The following is a 22,978-nucleotide window of genomic DNA, read 5'->3' as shown; positions in this document are numbered from 1 at the left end:
ATGTGTAAAGTGCAATATGTGAGTCACTAGCAAACCAATCAACAAATTCTTCAGGAGTAGTGAAGGAGTTAGGCTACTGAGATTGTCCACATGCCACATATCTAGTAGTTGCTAGGGTAGATGGTGCAATAGCAGGAGGTGTAGCCCAATTGGATTGGCTAGTCGGAGTGGAGGTAGTCCCAATAGTTTGTGGTAGTTTTCTAGGAGGAAGACCCTAGGCCTTGGTATGACACTTCTCGTTCACATGGCCCGACCTCTGGCAGTGTGTGCAAAACCTATTTTTCTTGGGAATTTGTTGCCAAAGGAATTGTGTTTCTTTGGTTTGGTCGGAGAAAGTGGTGTCACCCTTGTTTTAGCTTGCCTTTGCATCTTGCGAGTTCTTGCCACTGGTGGCTGTTCCTCCCAAAGAAGAGACAACCAATCCTTGCGCCTATGAATGGATGTGTGTAGAGGACTTCTTGTGGACTTGATCCTGTAGCCGTGTGTATCGCAAGAATTGGCACTCAAAGTCGTAGAAGATCAGCAATCTAGGAAGTGATATAATGTGCAAGATAAAATGGAAGTATTTATCAGGCAACTTGTTCGAGAAGAACATGACTTGATCATCAACTGACTTTGGGGAGCCAGTACTGGTAAACTTGGCTAGTAAATGCTGATACTTAGTCAACTTGACTTTAAGATCATCTCCTTAATGGAAAACTCTTGAAGCTCAAAACCGAGATTGATATGTCGAGTAGGATCTTGTGTTGCATAGTGGTCAATGAGATGACTCCAACACTCAGATGCGAGGGGAAAATGCTGTAAAATTTAAAGTGGAATTCATGAAGCAACCCCTTCATTAACTCAACATTGGTTATAGCATTGTAGGCTCTCCATTGATGAATGTGATTAGGGTAAGCTAATTGAGGGTCCGGTTGGTACCGACAATGAGGTCTCAAAGTCCTTGAGATTCAAACACTTGTTACATGAAGTTTGATTGAGTGGTGAAATTCGATCCGTTAAAACGAGGTTTATTCGTAAAGGCATTTTTGGTCGTTGCAACAGGAGTGGTAGTGCTAGGAGGTGGAAAAGGTGTGTAATGGGGGTAGGGTGAACTGGGGTGATAGGGAGGTGGAGTGGAGTACACTTGGGAAGTAATCCTAGAGTGCCCACCATGTATACGAGAAGTGTGCATAGCGGATCCAAATGTGGGCAAGGGCGAATTGGGAATGGGCATGGTAACTGCATGAGGAGCCCATAGTGGACAGATAGGGACACGGGGAGTAGAGGATGGAAATCCTTGTGGAGGAGTGACCCAAGGGATGTGCGACAACAATCCATAAGCAAAGGATGTATATTCCTATGTTTGAAAGGTCATGTGGGGGATTTGTGAGTGCTTGGGGATAGTGAGGGGGATATCCATTACAACCGTTTGAGTGTGGAACAATGTGGTAAAGTGGGGATATATGGAAGGTACAATGTTAAAGGGTGGCATTCCCCTTAATGATGCACTAAGAGGTGGAGTGATTGGAGGGTAGATAGATGATGGGATGGAGAAAGAGAGTGTTAGGAGCGGAGATGGAAGATCCAATCCCTAGTGTGCTTTGAGAGAGTGTTAGGTGACAATAGGAGAGGTGTTTGTTGATGTAGACGACCTACTGGAAAGCAAAAATGCAAGTACTGCAAGAGTTACTTGGTGGGAGGGATGGCAACAACCTATAGCTTGGCACCAGATGTTGAAAATGCAGGCTGATCAGGTACTATGATGATGCAGTAGATGGAGACCTCCAACCAGCAGGTTGATGGCTGAAAACAGGATAGTGATGAGCTGCAGTCCGTGACGACTGGTCAGCAGGTGGTAGGTGGCTGATGGTTGAAATCTGCAAGTAGAGTGAGAGACCTGTACAAAGGATGAGGGTGAATAGTGGGCAGCCTATCTATTTATAGATGTTGAAGGGTATCCCAAAAAATTAGGGTTTTGGGGGACCACTAAAACTCTCTTGAATTGCACACCAAATTTGCGTTTTTCATTAATTAATAGTGATGAGCTGCAGTCCGTGACGACTGGTCAGCAAATGGTAGGTGGCTGATGGTTGAAATCTGCAAGTAGAGTGAGAGACCTGTACAAAGGATGAGGGTGAATAGTGGGCAGCCTATCTATTTATAGATGTTGAAGGGTACCCCAAAAAATTAGGGTTTTGGGGGACCACTTAAACTCTCTTGAATTGCACACCAAATTTGCATTTTTCATTAATTAAGTGTGTTTTGGGGCTGTTTAAAAATGGTAATCAGCTGGAAAGTGTGTTTTAGCTCAATAGAGAGAACAACCAAACATAGCAGTTCCTGTCACTTTGGATGTTGATGATGAAGAAGGAAGTAGGTAGAAGGTTCCAAGTGGCGAAGCACAATTCCAAAAGCTATCATCATGACTGCAGATTCAGTCATAGCAGGGTAGAAGGGTGAAATGCAGGCAAGAGGGTGAAACATAGGTGGTAGCCTTTTATGATTCAGTCATAGCAGGGTAGAAGGGCAAAATGCAGGCAAGAGGGTGAAACATAGGTAGTAGCCTGTTACGATCACTCTAGATGCTGCTGCAGCATGGCAGCAGGGGTAACATGCAGCTGTAAATAAATGTTAGGAAAACATAGAGAAATGTAGAATGTACACCAATGCAATGAACAGAATCTGTAGAATGCTCAATGAAATGAACGATAAAGGAGTGCGAATGTATACAAAGGGGCCTCAAACCTCCATGTCCAAAGGACTGCAGAAGAGGTGAGCTGAGAATGGTGTTGGAGAAGTTGAGATCAGCTCCAAGAGTGTGTGAGATCAGCTCCAAGAGTGTGTGGTACTTGTGATGGATCCCAAAATGCAGCAGCAGCAGTCCACTAGGGTTGATTATGATGTGGGCGGTGGTGTAGGGAGTGAAAGGCAGTCCTCTAAGTAGCAAGATGTCTTTGATGGATTCTCGGCAGCAAAACAGAGGTAGGCTGGCTGAGTTGGCAGCTCCACAGGCAGTAGACGATGAGGAAGATGACGACAGCAGGCTGGCCTCCTGGACGATGAAATGCAGGCTGTAAGCTGGAAATGCAGCAGCTCTGATGATGATGACAGGGGCAGCTGATGATGCCAGGGCTGGGTGGCAGCAAGCCAGGCTAGCAAGTCTGTATCAGAACGACAAGCCATAAGATTAAGTACTAGTAATTTATCTCAACACAGATATACATGAATTTCAATGAGAGTGCTTTGGTGCATTGAAATATTAGCTAAGGATGGAGTAGGTTAGGAGATGTCTAGACGGGTATGAAATAGGCACTACTCAAATAAATGGCCTTGCAGTAGCATCATATTAGGCCTTGTACTCAGCCTTGGTGAAAGATGCAGCCATTGTCTGTTGTTTTTGGCTAGACAAGAAATGGGAGCTGAACCCAAGGAGAATACACAACTGCCTTGAGACTAATGGGTATTCAAGTCTCCAACCCAATCAGAATTGATCTAGCCTTGTAAGGCTAGTCTGCAACTAGAAGACAAGCCGTAAGAATAAGTACTAGTAATATGATGTATCTGAACATGTGTATACATGAATTTCAATGAGAGTCCTTTGGTACATTGAAATATTGGCTAAGGATGGAGGTAGGATATTAGATGTCTGGACGGGCATGAACTAGCCAAAGTAGTTTCTCAACTACCTTATGGTTGCTATGCTCATCATATGGAGGTGCATTTGAGTCCCTAGTTAGTTTTAGAGTCGGATGCGATGAAGTAGCACCAAACCGATAACCATGTGGAAAAAATGGATCCAATATCTAAATGGCATTCTTTTGTTGGTAGACAAAATTACGCATCTGAGTGTTTCATAACCTCCAATAAAATGTTCCCCTAGGATTCAACATGCACAGGAGACATGACGCAAGTCAAACTCACCATAAAAGAGATTGGATGTCAAACTCACCTCCCAGCCATAGAGCCGAATGGGCTCATCTCCAAGCTTGGGAGCTAGCAGCACTCAGGGTCATGACCACATCCCAAGGATTGGTGTCCCTTACCACCAAACCCTCACTATCCCGGCATACAGATGCGTTGGCCAATAAGCCAAGAGTCCAAGAGTGATGATCACACAATGAATTTGCACAATAGGGTCTTGAATCCTATTTATTTATAGGACTTAGTTGCAATAACCTTGAAGTATCCTTAGTGCATTCATACTAAGTTGCTTTGTAATCACAGTGACCAATGTTACTAGCACCCATCCGGATGTCTAGGGACATAACACTTCCCCCCTTATGAATGATTGCTGTACTCAACAATATCCTCAAGAATGAAGTGAGGGAAACAACTTTTCAACGAATGTATTAACTCCCAACTAGCCTTTGTATCCAGGCGGTTTTCCCACTTGACCAAATATTCGGGATAAACAGTTTGACGAGATCATTTAGCCCTAAGGTCAAGAATCAATTTGCATTTTAGTGGGACATAACGAGTAGTATCCTCAAGCCGAGGACTTCCTCAATCAGAACAATTTGCTCACCTTGTCCCAGTCATTCTTTCAAATGACACACATGGAATACAGGGTGAACTCAGACTTCTAAAGGTAAGTCCCACTCATAGGACATACTACTTATCTTCTTGGTCATTTGGAAAGGACCGCAATACCTTGTGGACAATTTATAGCACTTGCTGGTAGTCATTGAATCGGAGTCCTTTGGGACTTTAAGGTAAATCCACATCCCTTCCTAGAGCTCTCTAGGTGACCTTCTCACTTGCAAGCATTTGATGAACTTTAAGAACTATCCACTTAGTGACCCAAAATGGGTGGATGAGAACAAATTTAGAAGACTACCCTCGTGTCCTTGAGCCTTAGATGGATGCCTTTTAGTCGACGACCTGAAATTCACAAAGAGGGTATGTTGCTACCTAGGGATTTGCTAAACCCTCATCCTAGTCTCATAGATGTGGCAACAATAGAGTTTGCCATAGGTCACAAGGTTTTTTTGCTAAACCCTAACCCTAGTGCTTGGGAGTGGGATTTTAATGTACAAAAGTGTGGAGATATTGATAAATATTCCATTTTATAATTATTGCCAACCCTTTTTGGCAAAGGATAATTGCCTTGGCTAGTATAGTGGACCTCAGTTTTTAATCAGTATGGTGGAAGATTGATGTCTAAATCTTGAAAGAGATGGTGGATAGTTGGATTTAGGCCAAAGCCCCAAGTTGTGGTAACTTGATACTGTTAGCTTGCTCTTCATCAGTCTCAGTCTGTCATCTCCTGGTTGTGAGTTCTTGTCAGAGTCTGACAGGAGACAGAGGAGCTCTGTCAGCTCATTTTGTGGCTGCCCTGGTTAGCCAGCAGCCTTGGGTGTCATACAGCCCAAACTGGGCTGTTTTTTGTCCAGACTGCCCATTTTCTGGGCATTCGGCCAGATCTGGCCAAAGTCGGCCAGATCTGGCTGGTCGGCCAAATCTGGCCAGGTCGGCCAGTTTGGCTGGTCGGCCAGTTTGCTGGCCTGGGGGCTATTTATATCAGCCCCCCCAGTCAGTCCAGCATTATGCTCTGCAGGTACAGCACTGCTCCCGTCGCCTCCGTCTCCGGCATTGGTGCTGCCACTGCTTCCAGTCTGTCCTGGTTCCCTCACTGACGCTCCGGGCTGCGTGCAGGGACTGTTCTGTCCATTTCAGTGTATTCAGCATTCATCTCAGTCAGTGCAGACTTTCTTCCTTCATTCTCTGCTTTCTCTGTCCTCTCCTTTGTGTTCGTGTTCTTCTTCCGTTGCGCACTCTCACATGGTATCATCGCCTGATTGAGAGCACGGAGGACATACCCTCAGGAGTGAGATACCCTGCTGCTGCTGCCAACAGATCAACCACAGCCAGGCGACTGCTACAGAAGGCTGTTCAGCCTGCGTTTTGCTGCCCACGCTGACTGCAGACGCTGCCACGTCATCCAGCAACGCAGCAACCCTGCGTTTTCCACCAGGCTGCCTCTCCTGCTGCTGGGCGACCTCCCTACAGGCTGCGTTTTGCTGTTCTGTAGGTCGCTTCCACCTCAGGCGGCCCTTTTCCTGCTGGAGACCTCTGTCCGGGCTGTTTCTTGGTGCTGGTGGTCTCTTCTCTGGTGTTCGACGTCAGTACTCTTTGCGTTTTGCAGATTCAGGTGTTTGTAGGCACTCTCTGCCTGCGTCTTGGTGGTTGGTGACCACATTGCTGGTCCTATTTCGACAGCGGCACAACTTTCTTTGGTATTTTGCAGATCGGAAGATGTCTTACCAGTTTTCAGGTTTTGAAGACTCAGAGGATGAGCTTCTCTCTTATCATTCCTCTGAGCGGAGGCGGGATTATCGTGAAGTTCGACATCGGGAAGAACCTCCTCGCACTCGTCCTTCTTCAGTCCATGCATCTCAGAGGGTTCCATCTACTGCGAAGGTTTCTTCAGTGAAGACTGCTTCAGATGTGCGGATGCCTTCCTTGATTCCCTCTATACAGGTGCCGATTCTCCCTTCCTTTCCAAAGGAAGATAAGTTGGATGGTTTCAACTACTCCCTATGGTCATGCAAGGTGGCCTGTATCCTTGATACCTTTGACCTTTGGGAGCTTGTTTCTTCGCCCATCGACCGACCCCCCGTGGATTCGTCCGATGGCACCTCTATGGACCGTGCAGCCTTATGGGATAGGCTCAACTCTCGAACCCGTTCCTTTCTTTTTATGAGTCTCCATGATTCTGTTCTTGTACATGTTCACAGGTTACAGACCGCGGCGGAAGTGTGGACAAAGCTTGCGTCTTTGTATCAGCACAAGACATTTGCTCACAAGATTTCCCTGGAGAAGAAGTTGCGGATGCTCAGTCTTGATGGTTCTTCTTCCATGAAGGAGCACATCACGAAGATGGAGGATATGCGAGGCGAGCTAGCCTCTCTTGGTCGTCTGATATGGTCTGAGGATATGGCGATGATTCTGTTGACTCAGCTGCCATCACCCCGTTATGATGTCTTCTACACCAGCCTCATCACTTCGAGGACCCGTGAGACACTCCTATGGGAGGAGCTTTCCCCGCTTGTCTTGGAGCATGACGAGTGACTCAAAGAGGTGGAAGCCAGTGGCTCCACCAAGGCATTTACGGCCGGCACAGGTGGCGGCAAGAAGAAGAAACAAAAGAAGGAGAAGGCCAAGGACAAGAAGGAGGAGGACAAGCAGGATGCGAAGGAGAAGAAGCCCAAGTGTCCCCATTGTGGGAAGGGCACTCATCCCGAGGAGAAGTGTTGGCAGAAGTATCCCCATTTGAAGCCTAAGGAGAAGGACTCGAAGGCGGCCCCAGCCACAACAGAATCTGCGTTTGTGCATGTCTTTGTTGAGGAAGACACTGCCCTAGCTTCTACCACACAGGAGAAGCCTTGGCTCGTCGACAGTGGAGCATCTTCACATATGACCTTCCGACAGGATTGGCTTTAGGAACTTCGTGCCAGAGGGGGTACAGTCACCATTGGTGACAATTCTACAGTTCGTGTTCGAGGCGTGGGGACTTTACCTATGTTTTCTGACAGGCGGTCTTCCTCCACCAAAGTTCTCTATGTCCCTGATTTGGGTTTTAACCTATTATCTGTGCATGGCCTTACTCAGTTAGGTACCCGAGTCATTTTTACTCAGGATGCAGTCACAGTGGAGGATGCTTCTACTGGTGATACTCTTTGGACAGGTACACAGGAGGGCGGGCTTTATACGCTCACAGCCTTGGCTGCGCGGACTTCCCATGAGCTTGGGCTGCTTTGGCATGCTCGGTATGGTCATTTGAACCTCGATTCTCTTCGCCGGGCTTCTAGGAGGAAGATGGTGGAGGGACTTCCTGATTTCCCTTCTCTTCACACTTTGCGCCCTAGCTGCTTGAGGGGCAAGCAACACCGGCAACCTCACCCGCAGGTTGCTTCTAGGCGGGCTATTTCTCCGCTTGAGTTGGTTCATACCGACCTTTGCGGACCTATGGGCACGGCCTCCCTTGGGAAGGCCAAGTATTTGATGCTGATTGTGGACGACTTTAGTCGTTATGTGTGGCCTTATTTCTTGGAGTACAAGAGCGAGGCGTACTCCCGTTTCTGTGAGTGGCAGGTGTTTGTGGAGACCCAAACAACTTCCAAGGTTCGTGGTGTTCGAGTTGATCACGGTGGCGAGTTCACTTCTCACATTTTCTCTCAGTTTTGCAGGGATCATGGTATTCGGGTGGAGTATTCCCATCCGAACACACCATCAGAGAATGGTGTGGTGGAGCGTGCGAATCGGACCATGATTGAGATGGCCCGATCTATGCTGGAGCATAGGAGTCTTCCTCATTTCCTTTGGGGTGAGGCGGTGGCTACAGCGGTGCATATTCGCAACCGCTCTTCGACTTCGGCGTTACTGGACATGACTCCGTATGAGGCTTTCTTTGGGAAGAAGCCTTCCGTGTCCTATTTTCGCATCTTTGGGTGCGATGCTTTTGTCCATGTGGACAAGAAGAAGAGGAAGACGAAGTTTGACTCTAAGTCGCGAAAGCTTATCTTCGTTGGTTATAGTACGACCACGAAGGGATATCGGCTCTATGACCCGACGACGCGGACGATTGAGGTGAGCAGGGATGTGATCTTTGATGAGGCTTTGGCCTCTGAGGATCCGATTGATGGTTCTATTACAGATGTTTCTTCATCATCGACGGACCCCCCCCCACCTTCTCTCCCTTCCCTTCCTTCCAGGATGCCCCTTAGCACCCCCCCTATTTCTCCTTCTTCGGCTTCCCTTTCCCCTTTGGTGGATGTGCCTTCGTCTACTACGAGCTCTTCTACCGCCACTTCGGGATCTTCACAGGATATACAGCCTTCTTCAGATGCGGAGGATCTACCTTCACTCGGTGAGGGGGAGTCCCTCTCCGATTTGGGTGCTTTACAGGTTCCGGAGACCCCCCGGTCTCCCTCATAGCCGCAGGAGTCTCTCAGGATTCCTTTATGGTATCGCCAGCTCATGCAGGATTCAGGTGTTACTCACTTTCCTGCTTCTTCTTCAGGTCCACGTCGATCAGCCCGTTTACAGGCCCAGCGGGACAGTTCACTATGTGTGAACTATGCTCTTATGTCACAGATTCTTCAGGATTCCGAGCCTTCCTCTGTGGAGGAGGCTCTTGCACAGGATATTTGGAGATAGGCTATGCAAGCCGAGCTCGATTCCATCGAGCGAAACCATACGTGGGAGCTTGTTCCGCGTCCCGCGAAACGGAAGGTGATTGGTGTGAAATGGGTCTTTAAGACCAAGTATCTTGCAGATGGCTCCTTGGACAAGCATAAGGCTAGGCTTGTTGCCAAGGGTTTTGCCCAGCGTGCAGGGTTGGATTACTTTGAGACTTTTGCTCCTACAGCCAGGATGTCTACCATCCGAGTTCTTTTGGCTCTTGCTGCTCACCACCGTTGGCCTGTCTACCAGATGGACGTCAAGTCTGCTTTTCTGAATGGCGTTCTTGAGGAGGAGATTTATGTTTCACAGCCTCCTGGTTTTCTTGTGCAGGGGAAGGAGGATCATGTCTACAGGCTGTGGAAGGCTCTTTATGGCCTAAAGCAGGCTCCTCGTGCTTGGTACCAGCGGATTGACCGCTTCTTTCTACAGAGTGGCTTTGCGCGCTCCGCTTATGATCCCAACCTCTACTTACGGGTTGTGGATTCTCTTTCGGTGTTCCTTATCTTGTATGTGGATGATCTTATCATTACAGGGAGCAACACTCAGCAGGTGGAGCATACACGGTCCATTCTTCAGCAGGAGTTTGACATGACGGATCTAGGGATCCTTCACTTCTTTCTAGGCCTGGAGATCTATCAGATGGCACAGGGCATTTTTATCTCGCAGCACAGGTATATCTCCGAGCTTCTTTCAGAGTTTGATATGGCTGAGTGTCGGCCTATCTCATGTCCCATGGACCCCGAGTCCAAGCTTTTGACAGTTGGAGTTCCTCTTCCCGATCCCACCCGTTACAGGTGCCTTGTCGGCTCTCTTATCTGGCTGCTTCATACTCGGCCGGATATCTCTTTTGTGGTGGCTTTATTGTCTTCTTTTATGCAGACTCCTACCCAGGATCACTGGCAGGCGGCCTTGCGCGTTCTTCGCTATTTGCAAGGGACTCGATCCTTCGGGATCATGTATGGAGAAGGGATTACCCTTTCTGGATGGAGTGATTCTGATTGGGCAGGTGATGTGGATTCGAGACGATCCACTACAGGTTATGCTTTCACCCTTGGATCTGGTGCTGTCTCTTGGAGCAGCAAGAAGCAGCCTACTGTGGCACTTTCTTCTACAGAGGCTGAGTATCGGGCCCTATGTTCGACCGCTATGGAGGCAGTTTGGCTCCGTCGCTTACTCGCGGAGATTGGCTTTTCCCCGACCGGACCTACGGAGCTGCGCGTGGATAACCAGAGTGCTCTTGCTCTGGCTAAGAACCCGGTGTTTCATGCTCGCACAAAGCACATTGAGGTTCAGTATCACTATGTTCGAGAGCGGATCGTGGATTCGGAGCTGGTGGTGGTCTATTGTCCTACGGCAGCCAATGCAGCTGATCTCTTTACGAAGCCTTTGCCTCAGGCTTCTTTGCTTCATCACATGCGGTTCTTGGGTCTTCAGACTCTCCCAGGAATTGAGAGGGGGTGTTAGCCTGCTCTTCATCAGTCTCAGTCTGTCATCTCCTGGTTGTGAGCTCCTGTCAGAGTCTGACAGGAGACAGAGGAGCTCTGTCAGCTCATTTTGTGGCTGCCCTGGTTAGCCAGCAGCCTTGGGTGTCATACAGCCCAAACTGGGCTGTTTTTTGTCCAGACTGCCCATTTTCTGGGCAGTCGGCCAGATCTGGCCAAAGTCGGCCAGATCTGGCTGGTCGGCCAAATCTGGCCAGGTCGGCCAGTTTGGCTGGTCGGCCAGTTTGCTGGCCTGGGGGCTATTTATATCAGCCCCCCCAGTCAGTCCAGCATTATGCTCTGCAGGTACAGCACTGCTCCCGTCGCCTCCGTCTCCGGCATTGGTGCTGCCACTGCTTCCAGTTTGTCCTGGTTCCCTCACTGATGCTCCGGGCTGCGTGCAGGGACTGTTCTGTCCATTTCAGTGTATTCAGCATTCATCTCAGTCAGTGCAGACTTTCTTCCTTCATTCTCTGCTTTCTCTCTCCTCTCCTCTATGTTCGTGTTCTTCTTCCGTTGCGCACTCTCACAGATACTGGAGCTTGGAACAATGGAAGTTTGTTTTAGTTTGGAAAGGTGGAAGGCATGAAAAGTACAAAGATCAATGAACGGATAATATCTTTTACCACATGCACTTAAGTTGCATGATGTTTTGCATCGAGGACTATTTGGAGAAACTTGATTTTTGGGAAAAATCAGAGTACATGGCTATGCATCATCGTGCATAGTTTTAGGGCCTTAGATAGCCTGAAACAACCTCATTACATGCATGCATAATCTGTGCTGTTGTCCACATTAGGAGATTTTAGCCTCCTTTAACAGTTGTTTTTGCAGTCCAAATTCCCATTAGAGCTGTGATCATGAGGTAGCAAAATAATCACCAAAGTTGGTGTTTATCCTGTATCCTACTAGTGGGTTTGGCTGTGTTTATGTCGTAGCTGCACTGCTGGCAATCTACTTTGACAAGTGGTGTTTATCCTGTATCCTACTAGTGGGTATCAGGGCATACACAGACTTTTTAGTGCTGTTTATGAAGGCAGAGATGGTAGAGCAATTGGTGTTGTGAGTGCCTCATGCCAAGCCTAGGATTGGTAGCAAGGCTTACTCCTTAAAGAGGTGAGGCACCCAAGGACAAGGAGACCCTAGAGGTTCTTGGCACTCATAACACCATGGCAATAAATATATAGTATCGTTTGAATGTTCATCTTCAGCATGAAAAGAAGTAGGCAACATCGAGGACAGCAGAGGCTGGAGTTCCTGGGCGGGAGTTTTAGGCAATGGAGCAGTACGTGTATATGTGAAGGCTTGGTGGATTTACCAGTTTGTGATTGGCCATTCCACGAGTGTATCTTGATCAAACCAGGTTGCAGTCAATCAGGTCTGTTAGTTTTTGGTCTATGATTGTTCATTCTTTGTTCTTCCAGGCAGCAGGCAGTGGCATTGTATTATTATCTTCACTGATTGCTATCTCATTGTATTGATGTCCTGCACTTGTCCAGTGTTACAACTGCTGGGTGTTTTCCTATTCATTTTTCCATTTTGACTACCGTTGACAATGTCAGGGGACTGAAGTGTTTCAGATGATACAGGCGCCTTAGGGGAGGCACATGAAATAGTGCACAGGTGCTATTCTAGCAAGAAGTACTTCTGGATGCAATGCATATTTTTTTGGGTGCATGAGGAAAGCTTTATTTGTTCATCTGTCTTTTGATAGAGATTTTTGATTGACTCTTTTGTACATCCTAGCTTTGGAAACAAAACAGTGCTCTTTGGAAGCTGAATCTGTCCAAAAGATGACGTGTAATTCGTGTCTTCCAAATTTCTAAGTCCATCAACTGCAAATGACCATCTTTCTTGCATAGATATACTGTTTAAAGTGTTTTCCAATGGTTAATTTTTTACTAGTACATTCAAAAATTCAGAAACATGTGTTGAAAGACGTGTGCTTTTCCTTAAAAGCATATAAGCAAAGCTAATTGCCAAAGTGGTTGAATAATGTCAACAGATGATCGGATGGAAGTTAACAAAAGTATTACAGTGATGTATGAGACTAATTGGAAAAGAGCTTATCTTCATTATTCCGTTGATCATGCTGAGTATGGTCTCTTGTCTATTATGATAACTTCTTTTGTGAAAGATAGTGAATCAGAATCATGAAACAGAGAGTGAATGAGGGAGGCAGATGTATTAATGTCTCCAAAAGCCACAATGGCCTATGAGACAGAAATAAGTTCATTTGACCATGTTGTCTCGACCGAGAACAACAATGAAAAATTAAAAACAACTAAATATGCTTATGCTTACAATCCTAGTATACTATGTTATCTTAGTGCTAAGCTCGTGCGGTGATGTCCATATCTGTTCAATAACACCACGTATCCTATGGGAAAGATGTACATCCATGTATGCTAGCTTGTCAATGAATCCCTCTGCTAACATGTCGTGCTGATATGGTGCCATCTTCGTGTCAAGGGGTTTGGAAGGTGCACCTATGCATGCGCAATCTAACCTTGACAATATCTGAAATCCAAACTATACTGTAGTGGTTGGAGTGCATCTATTTGTAATCTGTGTCACCAGCTATGACTGCATCTATTTGTAATCTGTGTGTCACCAACTATGACTGCATTTGTGCATACCAACAATGTCTCTCTCCAATCTGACAATATCTGAGATCCTAACTATACTGTAGTGGTTGGACTGCATCTATTTATAATCTATGTGTCACCAACTATGACTGCATCTATTTGTAACCTGTCCCCAACTCTGACTGCATTTGTGCATACCAACAATGTGTCTCTCCACTCTCTACGAACTATTTGCAGGAAGTCAATGCCAATCGTGGATATCTGTACCTAGGGGGCTAACCAGCCTTCCTTTTTAAGAAGGGTGGTGGAACCTTAAATTGCACTGATCTATAGGAATTTACAGCAAGCAATAAAATAACTTAAAAGGTAAATCAAAATTGAACCACTTTACCAATTTGGGCTAGATTTCCTTGAAGAAAACTGAGATGAGCTGGCCCCAAAACATTTGGTGTCCCTTATGGTATTTCTTTTCACATTAATTCCGAACACCTATTGTACAACTAAGAATTGTCTTGTTTAGGCCCTGCCTTGAATCTAAGAGGCTTGCTCTCCAAGGATCCAGATTCTAGAGAAGCACTCTCCAAGGATCTCCTCTTCCTACATTGACCAAGCCAAAATTTAGTAGTTCTAGTTGAGATCGTATTAGCAAGCCAAACTGCAAAGTTTGATTGAAAACTTGCAAGATGCTTCATATTAATCTCATTAATTCTTTCAGGGATTGCATGCCTCTCTTACTCAGGAGAATATGGTTAGAAAAGGCTAGATGGTTATGGATCTGTAGTCCATTGTGTATGTGTGCAGAGATTACTTTTTGGACCTTCTTGGTTGTTTGTCTCCTATTGAGTAGATCATCCAAGCCTGTTCGACTTTCTTTGCCGCCTTGGTCGGGGATCAGGTGGTGCTAGACATTCATGTCAATTTGGATAGTGATATTTGGGAGGAAGAGATTATGGATGTTTTGTTGCATTTCAAAAGTCCGGGATGGGATGATTTGACCAATGAATTCTTTGAGGCTTATGCTACTAGTTTTGCGAAACCCTTGACAATCATATGCCAGTAGGTTTGGAAGATTGGGATCATGCCTGCATCATGGAAGGTGGGAGTTATTAAGCTAATTTTGAAATTGCCCTTCTCTTCGATTGGTGGCCAATTTCTTTGATGGATCTATGTATAACATCTTCTCTAAAGTTATGGCTGATTGCCTTCGTAAGCATCTCCTTAGCATCGTGTATGCTAATCAATATGGATTTATCAAGGATAGAAATATCTTGCATAATATGTTGAATGTTCAGATGGGCATTAACTATGCTAAGCACTCTAACCAAGAAGCTATGTTGGTTCAGTGAATCTTGAAAAGGCTTTTGATTACTTGGATTTGTTTTTGTTGTAGAACTTATACATTATATATATTCCACTGCTATTGTATCAGTAGGATATTGTTAGTCCCCCTTCTTTCAAGAGCTTTTTAGCATGTTTGATGCATTATACATTCAAGTGCCTTTTTTATATGTGTTATAATACTACTTTTGTTGGTGCTTAGGGTTTTATACAAGCTTGAATTGCAATTTATGTTTGACAAGACAACAAACATGTACAATAGGGATCTAACCCTTGGAGGGCTAGATTCTTGCTTTTTTTTGCTTTGCACTTGTTGATATGTGTATTATTATAGTTTCTCTACATTTATTGATATACCTTGAAAAATGTGTCAATGATATTGTCAAGGTATCTATCAATACGTACATGGCTATATAGTGATGAGTATTCTTAGGTTTATTTTGATGGATATTCCAATTAATATTTTGACTAATCCATATCTCTTTAGTGATCTTAACTTAATCCTCTATATGTGCAGTTGATCCTTGTAATCTCACACCTTGAGCTTCTGACCATGCTAGGGTGGTGACTGCATTTAAATTTCAGGTTCCAAGAATAGCTATATCTCCATGCCACATGCTCTCACCTCTACAAAAATTGTAGCTTGTCATCAAAACAAAATTGATAGACTCAAGAAGCCATCATACTCCACATGATAGAGGCTTGTCAATGATAGCCACTAACTCCTGACTAACATAGTTGTAACATTAATTTTGGAAAGCTAGCAATGCAGTCAATAATGGTTTCATCAACAACACATACCAAGTGAGACCTCCATAGAACATACATACCACAAGAGCAATGGCACTTTGATTGTCGTTGTCGACAACGGTAGGAGAGTTGCATGGAAACTAAAGTGCTGCCAATAAGGTCTCCAAGTAGAGAGAATCTGTGGTACCATCAAAGAGAGACCTATACTAAGCCTTGGCCATGGAAGTCGCCATCGTCTCCTTCTTATAGTTGGTCCAAAAGATGGGTGCAGTGCCTAAGGTAAAGAGGCAGCTGCCATGGGAATGTGAGGTGTTAGGATCTCTTGCCCAGTTAGGGTTAGTGTATCCTTGCAAACATAAATTAGAACTGTTAGTTAGGCCATAAGAATAGGTACATTGCAAATATCTCAAAACACGAAGACATGCAATCCAATATAACATCCTAGGTGCATTGAAATACTAACTAAGCAAACTAACTGAGTAAGCAAAATCCAGCCTAGTATGAATCAACCAAAGGAAATTTCCTACCACAGATCTATAGGTGTGCTTGTCAAAGGGCTGGGATATCCTTAGGAAGATGGACAATGGGATTAAGAGGCATGGCCACAAGCCATGTCTGATTGAACTACCTGCAAAGGTACTTTCCCTAGATCGAACTACCTCCATTTCCAAAAAGTAAGACAACAAACCAAGGTATGTCATCTCAAAAGTAGCACAAAGTAAGGCCTTAATTTCTGCTATGGCTAGTGATAAGTAAATCATGTACATAAAGTAGGATATAGTTGACCCCCTTTGAAGTGATATGTACATGTAAGCACAGGAGGGCCTTGCTCACGAGGCACTATCTTTGATGGTGTAAGACGAGGAATTGACACAGATTTTGGTGCACTAGATTGCACTGTATTCCTCTCGTCAAAAGCTACATCTTTCCTAACGATCACCTTGTTTGTTTAAGGATTGAACAGACAATAAGCTTTCACTTCGGAGAAATATCCTACAAAGATCAGCTTGAGGAGTGAGCTTGTATGTCTTATCATGAGATATTTGTGTGTAAGCATGACTCCCAAAGACTCTAAAGTGAAAATCTATAGGTTGAGAGCCAAAAAATGTCTCATACGGAGTTCTTTGAGGGATAGTTGGCACTGGTTGAGTATATACACCGAAGTGTTAATAGCCTTGACCCAAGGGTGCTTAGGGAGCTTTGTTGCAAATAGGCCATGTTCATGATGGTTCGGTTTCTATGCTTTGGTGTGAAATGCCATGCTCTTGTAGAACTTGGAAAACTCATGGGATGTGAACTCGTTTCCACTGTTATTTCTCATGCATCCTACATGATGGCTAGTTTGGTGATGCAACAGTAGTAGCCAAGCAGAGAAATATGTAAAGGCATCAGACTTAATGCTTGAGAAAGTATATCCACATGTATCAAGAATGATCATCCATAATCATAGAGAAGTATAATATGCCGTTCAAGGTGGCCGTGTGGACATTGGTCCACAAAGATCAATATGAATTAATCTAAGAGGCACTTCAGCTCTATGTGAAGACAATTGAGGAAATGGGATATGGTGCTGCTTTCCGAGTTGACAAGCTTTAGAAATATCCTACAATAGCTTCGGGCATTAAAGGCCATCTACTATCTGTTGATGCGACAACTCATAAAGGGAGTCATATCAATTTTGTCCCAAGTGAAAATGCCAAAGACACTTAGTGCTCATAGGCTTGTGTGCAGTAGCTAAAGCCTAGAAGTGGTGGAACTCAGAGCCCTCGGCTAATCGGCTTGGAAAGAAATTGCGTCATGTGGTATAGGCCACTAGGCTATGGCTCACTACAAGCAATCACTAAACCGATCTGAGAGCTAAGGACCTTGGTTATGGTTGCTGTGAAGAAGATTGTTTGTAGTGAATGGATAATAAGTTCACCCCAAGCTTGGGAATATAGTAAATATCATTAAACGTAGTGCAATCCGAGCTTGGTTGGTAGCAAAATTGATGCGATGGTGAGCCAGAATCTTGACTATAGAGTTGTTTCAAACTCGAATTCTCTTGGTTGCAAGGGATTGAAAAATGAAAATGTCCTTGATAGGGGTCATATGATGAGTAGCTCCATAGTTCACAATAGTTCACAATCCAAGGAGTAGCTAAAGTACTTGACTTTGACGAGTGGGTCTCTATAGTCACCTCGTCAGGAGGCAACTCATAGATGTGGATTAGACTCGCATCCTCAAATGTCTCTACGGAGACGATGTGGGTCTTTGCACCCAGTCAACAAGTTCTTTGGCATTGAGAGCGTTGTCGACTATGATGGTTGGCTGGTGGCAGTGTGGGTCTGGCCTTGCCATTGCCCTTGCTAAGGGTTGCGACCACCCTACCTCCCCTATTGGGGGTTGCTGGATTGAGAGGCGAGGGTTAGAGTCTTAGCTTTTGATGTTGTGTCTTTTGCCTTTGATTGATACTCATTGTGAAAGTGGCCGATCATTTGACAATGTTGACAATACTGATTTTTCTTTGGTACATTCTGACACTTGGGTTTTAGAGATGATTGGGCGTTTCCTTGGGTCTCACTAGCTTGATTTTATTTTTGATTTTGGTTTTATTTTTAATTTTGATTGGAGTTTTGATTTTGCTTATCCTTTACTTGCTACCCCTTCTGAGAGGAAGCAACAAGAGCCCCCTCTATAGAGTGCATACAATGAAATTGATCGAACAACCAAGCGTAATGTAGTGGTTGACACTTAAATTCATAGAATGTGGGTTTAGTGGATTGTGAACTTGTTGCACAAAATGGAAGTATTTTCTTGGCAGCTTATTAAGAAACATTGTGATTGATCATTTGAGGACATAGGATCCTCCATGGTAGAGAACTTGGTGAGACGATGGCGATTCTGAGCAAACTTGACTTTTAAGTCATCCCACTTAGTGACTATAAATTTTTTGAGCTCATGATCCAAATTGATGCGATAGGCTCTATCTTGAGCTACATAGTGGTTAGTTACGTTTACCCAACACTTGGATGCTAAGTCAAAATCTTGAAGCTATGAATGAAATTCACATAACAGATCCTACATCAACTTGACAATAGCGGAGGCATTTCTAGCCTTCCATGAGTAGACAATTTGGTATGGAACTAGTGCGGGATCATGTTGGGGTTTCAATCCCCTGTACAATATCCCATAGGTTCTATGAGTTAAGGATATGTCTCATCAGGTTTGACCAAGTAGTGAAGTTTGACCCATAAAAACTAGTCTTGTTATTAAAGGCATGTTTGGTTGATGAGGAAGAACCGTGAGGTGTTGGATAAGTGGAATAGGATGGATAGGAGAAGGAGGTGGAGGTGGATATGTAGGAGGTGGAGGATGTGGGTAGGTATAAATAGGCTGAAAATGTCTAATGGGTACCGATTGATACGGAGGCACTGGAACATGAATATGTTTATAAAGTGCCGGTGGAGGTGGAGGCACCAGCATATGCAAGCCGTGGCCAACTATCAGCTAGGGCACAACAAAATGACGAGAAGGTTTACTAGGTAATGCCATAGAGACAAATTGTGGTATCAATGGATCCACACTTGGTAAGGGCTGGGTGGTATTCCCAAGCCATAAAAATCAATTTCAAATTTTTTTGATTTTTTGATGGCTTGGAAAGGCCAACCAAGATTGGATAGCTTTTGGTCGTTTTTCGGGATCTAAAGGAACAAAAAAAGCTAAGATTCCTCCAAACCTGAAAGTGTGTGTGCCCCCGGTGTGATGTATGAAGACATGAAATGTGCAGTTAAGGGAGGCTGAAAGGAAGGTGCATCGGATCTAGTGGGTGGCATGGGTGCGAGATTAAATGAGTTTGTGATGGGTGTAGTTGTGGGAAATAAATTAGGTTTCTTTTGTCCATTAAATGCAAATGATGATTCGATAAAGTTAGATTGATCATGAGATGTAAAAGTTGAAGGAAAAGACGGAGGAGGAGCACTCAGTGAGGAATCTTGTAACTTTCGGTTACCTTTTCTTGAGTTCAAATGGTAAAACCTATCTTCTTTAGGGCTTATGAAACAATACTTGGTGTGAAGAGTTCCTTCATCCTAAGCATCACCAATATCTTGCAGAAAAGTAGAAGCAAATCCAAAAGATTGAGAAATATTTATTTGCATACTTAACATAGGAGTGAATGAAGGTGGAGATGTGTATGGAAGAGAAGCAAGAGGTAGCAATGGAGATGAAGGTGTAGAGAGGAAAATGGTTTGTGCTCCATGCCAATTTCCACATCAAGATGGTAGTTGTGTATAGAGCTTTTGTTCTTCCTGCAAAATCATTAGACCAGTGCACTGAATCTAAAGGGGAAAACTCAAAATTACCTTCAATCTATTGTTGAGCTCGATACATGAGGATGAGATAGTATTCGGCTCATGAGATCTCACATTGTTTGTGGACTCGATGGTAGTCTGAAAACTCTTCAGCCATGTTGAAAGTTGGAGGAGCAAGTTATGAGGCCCACTTTGTCTCCTGTCTCGATGTTCTAGGTTCGGGAGCATCATGGTGCGGTGAAGATGTATTCGAAGTCATCTTGCCTTCTTGTTGTTCTTGCTTCTTGCGAAGGGTTTTTAGATTAAAGGCTTGAGGTTTTGTCAAAGAGAACGTCATATTCGGCTTGTGAGATTTTGTTTGGTCTATGAACTTCATGGTAGTTTGAAGACTCTCCAGCCATGTTGGAAGTTGAAGGAGAAAGTTGTGAGACCCGCTCCGTCTCCTGTCTCGATGTGCTAGGCTTGGAAGCATCATGATGTGGTGAATATGTGTTCGAAGTCATCTTGACTTCTTATTGTTCATGCTTCTTGGGAAGGGCTTTCAAATAAAAGGCTGAGGTTTTGTCTAAGAGAACCTTGCTTTGATACCATGTGAAGAAATACAGTGATGCAAAAACATCAATGAAAGTGTACAACAAAGCATAAATGCAATAGAACACTATTAGGGTTGGGGTAACTCAATGACAATGAACACAGTGAAACATGAATGAATTAATGAATGAATGCTGAATGTAAAATGCTCATGCAATAAACAAACCGTGCAGAGAATGAAAACTGTACCTTGAAGTCTTGTGTCTCCAAGACTGAGACATTGGTAATGAGCTGGAGTGTATGTGGTACTCTTGACGGATCTCGAATTGCAGCAAGGTAGCCTTCGAAGATGTTTGGCAGCAGCAAATGCAGTAGTAGATGTTGTATCGGCGACAGGCAAAGCAATAACAACAATAAAATATCATAGTAAAACACTGTAGTAAAACGCCGTAGTGGAGCGCATTTGTAAAATATTGTAGTACAATACTGTAGTAAAATGACAAGAAGTGGTACAAGCTGCGAGGTAGAGGTTGGAAACAGGTGTTGGATGGATGTAGACAGTATTGGGTAGCCTTGATTTAGATGTCCTCCGCCAATGGAATGTGGGCAGCGAAGCAATAGGGCTTGAAACCTGCAAAAACGAGATTAGGGTGAATGGGGGGTAGTCTACCTATTTATAGAAAGTCTTGGGACCTTGAAGCTCTCCCCATTTTAAGGTTTTCATTAATCAAGCATTTTTGGGGCTATTCAAGACGCTACTTCTACATGTAATGCATATTCTAGTACAACATTTAGAACTATTTGAGTGCTGTAGCCTTATCTACTAAGATTGTTTCAAGTCCTTCAAACAACTAGGTCCTTGTCTATTGAGACTATTTCAAGGCCCTTTGAGAGTTGATGTTCTTTTGGCGGTTTGAGTATTGAGCCTAGTCCACTCTTTCTTGGACATAATTCTTTGCATATTGCAAGAAGAGAGTTCCAAGCTTAGCTACAGTTATTGAAGTTGCACCTTTGAATGTTGCTTTGATGATGCATATTTTGAATTTCAAAGCTAAGGAATATTCAATAAATAAATAAATAAAATATATTTGAATTTTTAATGTCGTCCCGATCCCCTAGTCTTAGCCGTCCCTTTTACATCCCCGTCCATATCCCTCATCACTTGTGACTATGCTCCTCTATTTGGTGGTGACTCCTCCACTGTGGTTCCCTTTCTCCTATGGTAGAGGCTTGTCTAAGGTTTGATTGCTAGAACTGTATGTGCAGACAAGGTTCTCCTTGGTTCTAATGCCACATAGCCTAAGGTTAGTCTATACTCAATTGCTCTTCTCACAGTGAATCTCAGCCTGCAAAAGTAATCCCCAAATAGACATATCTCTAAATCAGCTCCACAATCTCCCCATCATATGTAAATTGAGGCATTGATCGTCTGATCCACTTGTTGGAGATATTAAACAACATGACCTTGTCTTCTCAAGGTTCATCGTGAGGTCTCTATCCTAGAAAAAGACATGCAATGCATCTATGTGGTGCTACAACCCCTTTGAGATAGGGGTGTCAATACTTCCCCCAAGGCTAAGTCCATCTCATAATCTCAAAATCTCATCATTGTATAGTTTTTTTAGAGTAAGTGAGAGTGGTCAGTCATGCTTCAATAGTGCTGAGATCTCCTTCAACATCCCTCTTGAAGCTTGCACATATCCAATGACTCCCTTATACAATGCTAGAACCTTAGTAGGGCCAATTTTTATAGCCTTTGTATGAGCATGGCTTGTGGCATTGTGTTGAATGCTTTGTGAGAATCCACAAAGTAGCAATAAAGTCATCTCCCATGTGCTCTATCCTCCTCAATTATAGCTTGAAGTTTGAGGATTTGGTCAAGAGTAGAATAGCCTCTCTTGAACCCCGCCTATCCACGTGGTTGATATTGGTGCATCTCTACCCATTTTCGCTACTCATGCTCTAGTATGTATCCCTAAAGCTTGGCTAGCATGTGGTCAACCATGATATCCCTATAGTTAGTGGGCAACATATGATCTCCAACTTTCAAGATTGGTACTATAGTACTGCTTGACCAACTAGCAAGGGACCCTAGGAGCGGCGACAACATGTGCCTCGCATGTGAGAAGTGCTATGCTACTAGTCCATCATGCTCTTGTGCTTGACAATGTTAGAGTCTGTCAATGGCATGTTGTTTGTTCAAGATGGTGGAGGAGGTGGATGTACTCTCTGGTGGTTGAGGGAGAGGAGACTATTCAGGCACTTGGTAGAGTGAGGTAGTGTATGCGTGCCATGTATCGAGAGAGGTGGTAAAAATATGGGCTCTAGGCTTGTGGAATGGCTTTCATGCTACCTTGCTGTTTTGCCCCAAGAATAATTGATAAAACTCGTGCTTTAAACTGGCCAAGTAAACTATCTTGTTCCTCCACACTTAGTTGGGCGCAGTCAGAACAGGTGGCTTTGACAAGTGTTCAAGGAAGACCTTTGAATACTACTAGTGGAATGTTCTCTATGAGTGTCAGCCTCAAGATGTGCAACTCACTCATTGGAAGGAGAGAAGTGACACAATTAAAGAGAAGAAGACGACAAGAGGATTGATGATGAAGAAGACTTGTTGTGTCATGTGTGTAAGTCTCCCATCTTTATCATCCATAAAGAAGAATAAATATGAGAGTAAGAAGAAGAATATGATGCCACAGGCTCCTTATCCTCAAAGTCACACATTTCTTGCTACAAAGTAAATTCATGTGCAAGGAGTTGAAATGGCACAACTGTGATTCAAATGGGTATATGAGAGGGTAAAGTCAAAAGCATTTGAACAAACTCTCTC

The 22,978-nt window shown here is 44.2% G+C and overlaps 1 protein-coding gene across 4 annotated transcripts in view; it reads left to right on the top strand.

Moving 5' to 3' along the window:
- LOC148011662 (uncharacterized) overlaps positions 1–22,978 on the top strand; it is a 66,426-nt gene that overhangs the window by 24,298 nt on the left and 19,150 nt on the right. For 2 of the 4 annotated variants that reach the window (XM_087670645.1, XM_087670644.1), the window contains exon 9: positions 12,655–12,745. The exons of the other annotated variants lie outside the window; for them this stretch is intronic. In XM_087670645.1, coding sequence (XP_087526771.1) covers positions 12,655–12,745 — 91 coding nt within the window. The remainder of the gene's footprint in view (positions 1–12,654; positions 12,746–22,978) is intronic. 4 annotated transcript variants of the gene reach the window in all.

The sequence above is a fragment of the Lygodium microphyllum genome, chromosome 28 (assembly GCF_053477565.2).
Source record: "Lygodium microphyllum isolate KBCC chromosome 28, Lygodium_microphyllum_v1.1.10, whole genome shotgun sequence".
Lineage (NCBI taxonomy): Eukaryota > Viridiplantae > Streptophyta > Polypodiopsida > Schizaeales > Lygodiaceae > Lygodium > Lygodium microphyllum.
Note: the sequence above shows the minus strand (reverse complement) of the source record. Positions and strands in the feature narration are given on the sequence as shown.